Genomic DNA, 4,166 nt, shown 5'->3' on the forward strand with positions numbered 1-4,166 from the left:
AAAGTGTTATATAAATAAAGTGCATTACAGTACATTGCATTTCTGCAGAGTTTCATCAATGACTTCATGAATAACTTTGACCCTTTACTCTGGAATTAACTAATAGATATCCTCACTTTTATGATACGATAAGAATAGCAAGCGATAATGTTCTCCTGAAAGTCCTCATTTAAACTGCCAGGCAGGAAGAATTTGTATTTTCTTGTTTTTATTTTTGAAGCTCAAGTTGAAGTTAACTCTCCAGCTGAATGGATCTCCTCTGTCGACAGACAAATAAATTAAATTCTGTATAAAAGTTTATTATAAAAGATAGCTGACTTAGCATGAGGTAGACCAGAGGCAGGAGTAGCAGCAAACCCTTATGCTTATCTGAACGGTGACCTTAAGCGTCATGAACAGCATCTATGAATAAAATGTCATTAGCAAACTAGAATCCTTTAAATATAAACCAAAAACACTGCACAAAGCAGGACAGACAAAACTACCAGAAGTCTAAAGGAAAAATTATGCCCTGACAAGCACAGAAGATGAATCAAACAAAACATGAAAAGAGGCCATAAAGGAAAACAAAGCATTACACACATCCTTCTGCTAAATTGTAAGTAGTGGGACCATTCTGTAACTTTTAATAAACTTTGCAATAATGATAACATTTATAATAAAAGTTATTATAATTATTATTATTATTATTATTATTATTATTATTATTATTATTATTATTATTATTATTATCGGACAGAACACAATTTGAGCTCATTGTACTGCAGTGGGGTCTTTTTTGTTTTCCCTGATATCCCTCCAGAACCTCTGAGGGCTTTATGATCAAAAAGATTCTGGAACAAATTTGCCTGTGTAAATAAAAGGGTTTTTATTTGTGGTTTCTCCGAGTTTCAGCAAAACCTTGATGAAGCACTTTAACCCTTCTCTGGAATGAGGATCAGACTAATGAATGAATGTAAATGTTACAAGAAAAAAACAGTTAAATTATCCTTAAAATATTAATAAAAGGTAGACTTTTTGACTACATGTCTATTAACTTTAACTCTACTTATTTGACACACCGACTCAATCTACAAGTTTGAAAGTGTTCACTGAAAGCAGTGTGTTTTTGACAGTGTAAATTTAAGTGCAGGCTCATTATCATCCTCATCCTGAATCTCCCTGTCTCATTGCACACGACCACTCAGACTCTTATGCAGTCCCTAAGGTGTAAATGAAGAGATTATGAATGTTATCTACAGAATTTAAACGTCTCCTCTGGGAACTTGGCAAATAAATGAGTGTTAAACATAAACATCCCTCGACTACATTTTAAGGAACTATTCTGTCACTTTTTCTGCTTTGATCAGCTACAATAGAACAATCAATATTTCCCAAAACCTCTTGTTCACTGCAGTGCAGTGTGGTCTGAATACACCTGAACGTCCACCTCTGAGGGGCGTCACAGCAAAAGAGAATCTCAAACAGCTTTACAAATTATTTTTTTAGGTGCTTACAGAATTCTTTTAAAACCTTGATGAAGATTTTCAATCCTTGTCTTGAATAAACTCCCAGTTAAGACTCAGTGATTTCCTCACATTTATGGCACAATAAAAGTATAACGACACAGAAAAAAAAGCTATTCACCTTTGCTGAAAGTCAATATCAGCTGCCAGTAATGAAGAGTGTTTATTTTGGAAGATCTAGTTAAAGATTGAGATTCTTGAAGCAAACTTGGAATAAGGAGCATCCACACAGATAATCACATGAACACACACACTGTTTCTTCTTGATGTAATTTTGTAATAAAAAGACAAAAATCTCTTTAAAAGGATAGTCAATAAAATACTGTAATTTAAATAAAGAGAACTATGAAGGGTTTGGGAGAATATTAAAAGGACCATTTTTATGTTCTATTTGCAATTTATTTAGATTTATTTTTATATTTTATTTATATCTATCATTTATACTGAAGTTACCAAACATGGTTATATGCCTGGCAAATGCAATTCACCTTTGAATTAATTATAAGAAGATATTCTTTCTATCGATTGTTATTGATTTTCTAATCCTGGTTGACTTTTTTGAACAGTTTTAAACTATGTACAAGTAAAAACTTCAGTGAAACACATGGCTCAAGTTTAAATTTGTTATGTGAATAGTACGTCTTATGTTTCCTCATTCTTCAAAATAATGAAGTCACAGTTTTTTTTTTAACTGTTTTTTTCTTTATCATTTGGCAGCAGATCCAAGTGGATTTGAGCAATGACATCTCATGTTGAGAGGTCACACCCTTACAAAGGATATAAAAGTAAGCCTTGGAGGACTCCTGGAAACATTCTCCAGAGGAGATAACCTTCAGCCCTCGACACTTCTGAATGCTTAACACCTGTTATAAACAAGGTATGAAAATGTTGCTGTTCTTCTTGTTGTGCCTGGTTCTGGGTGCTGTGTCTCCATCAAAGGAGCAGGAGGTGAAGCTGCAGGAGGTGAAGCTGCAGGAGGTGAAGCTGCAGGAGGTGAAGCTGCAGGAGGTGAAGGAGCAGGAGGTGAAGCTGCAGGAGGTGAAGCTGCAGGAGGTGAAGGAGCGGGAGGTGCAGCTGCAGGAGGTGAAGCTGCAGGAGGTGAAGCTGCAGGAGGTGAAGGAGCAGGAGGTGAAGCTGCAGGAGGTGAAGCTGCAGGAGGTGAAGGAGCAGGAGGTGAAGGAGCAGGAGGTGAAGCTGCAGGAGGTGAAGCTGCAGGAGGTGAAGGAGCAGGAGGTGAAGGAGCAGGAGGTGAAGCTGCAGGAGGTGAAGCTGCAGGAGGTGAAGGAGCAGGAGGTGAAGCTGCAGGAGGTGAAGGAGCAGGAGGTGAAGCTGCAGGAGGTGAAGCTGCAGGAGGTGAAGGAGCAGGAGGTGAAGGAGCAGGAGGTGGAGGAGCAGGAGGTGAAGGAGCAGGAGGTGAAGCTGCAGGAGGTGAAGCTGCTGCGAGGCGGCTGTCCCATGTTCTGGTACAACTTCAACGGCCGCTGCTACAAGTACGTCGCCACACCGATGAACTGGGCTGATGCAGAGTTTCACTGTTTGGGACAGGGAGCCAACCTTGTGTCCATCCACAGTCTGGAGGAAAATAATTTTGTCAAAATGCTGATCAGAAACTTTGATCATACTGAGGGATGGACCTGGAATGGACTCAGTGACATTCACCAGGAAGGACTGTGGTTTTGGTCTGATGGGTCAAAGGTCAGCTTTACAGATTGGGATAATGGTCAGCCAAGCAATGGAATAGGTTTTGAACACTGTGGACACACCAACCATGGACCAAATAAGAGGTGGAATGACTACATATGTTCATACAGGCTCTCATCTGTTTGTAAAACTCGTCCAGTTTGTCAATGAAACAAAACGTTATTGTGATCCTTTTCACCAGAATCAGGTGTGTTGATCAATAACTTGTGATTGAAAATATGTGCTGATCCACATGTGACAGTCATTTATAATGTTTATGTACTTAAGTCTATTGATAATCGGTCTTCAGACTTAAAGAATATTGTAAAAGAATAAGGTGGAATTAGGGAATGGTGACGTTATAAAACAATTCCGTTTGTGTCACACCACAGCCGAGCACGCATAATAATATCTATATACATCATGTGTAACAAAGGTTGATTTGACACATTAATACTTCCCCAAAATTATTGTTGTTTAACTTTATGTACATCAAACTGTTCTGCTCAGGCTGAACTTTAGTTTTTGAGTTTGTCTACTTGCACATTGTCTGTTTTGGGGAGGAAACACCCCCATAAAAGGCTCTGTCCCGCCTTAACTTTCCCTCTTTTTTTCTGTGATGTCTTTGGGGAAAGAAATAAAATTGCATAATTGAACAGCTTGAGTCCAGTCATATATCCTACACAATGCAGAAGCTCACCACTACCGGTTACACATGCACATATCTTTATACCTCACACATACCCTCACATACACAAACACCAAGACATGATATTTAGTACTGTAGCAAGTCTGCAAAAAAGGCCTTAGTTTTCAAGATACCCCTACCCGAGTTAGAACAAAACACAACCATGTTTTTTCATATCTTTATGGTCTCCTATTAATGAAACGGATGGTTGTGAACTTTCATTTTTGGGAGAAATTATTATTTTTGGCTATTATTTAGACCTACCCCAATCTCTGAAAAAGGTAAATCCGCAT

The 4,166-nt window shown here is 38.4% G+C and overlaps 1 protein-coding gene across 1 annotated transcript; it reads left to right on the top strand.

The window, feature by feature from the left end:
- Positions 1-323: 323 nt before the first annotated feature.
- LOC133461435 (galactose-specific lectin nattectin-like) lies at positions 324-3,827 on the top strand. The gene is made up of 3 exons (XM_061742346.1): positions 324-328; positions 2,624-2,738; positions 2,769-3,827. Exons 1-3 carry the CDS (start codon positions 324-326, stop codon positions 3,354-3,356), a joined length of 708 nt encoding a protein of 235 aa, XP_061598330.1. The 3' UTR covers positions 3,357-3,827.
- The last annotated feature ends 339 nt before the right edge of the window (positions 3,828-4,166 follow it).

The sequence above is a fragment of the Cololabis saira genome, chromosome 15, assembly GCF_033807715.1.
Source record: "Cololabis saira isolate AMF1-May2022 chromosome 15, fColSai1.1, whole genome shotgun sequence".
Classification (NCBI taxonomy): Eukaryota; Metazoa; Chordata; class Actinopteri; order Beloniformes; family Belonidae; genus Cololabis; species Cololabis saira.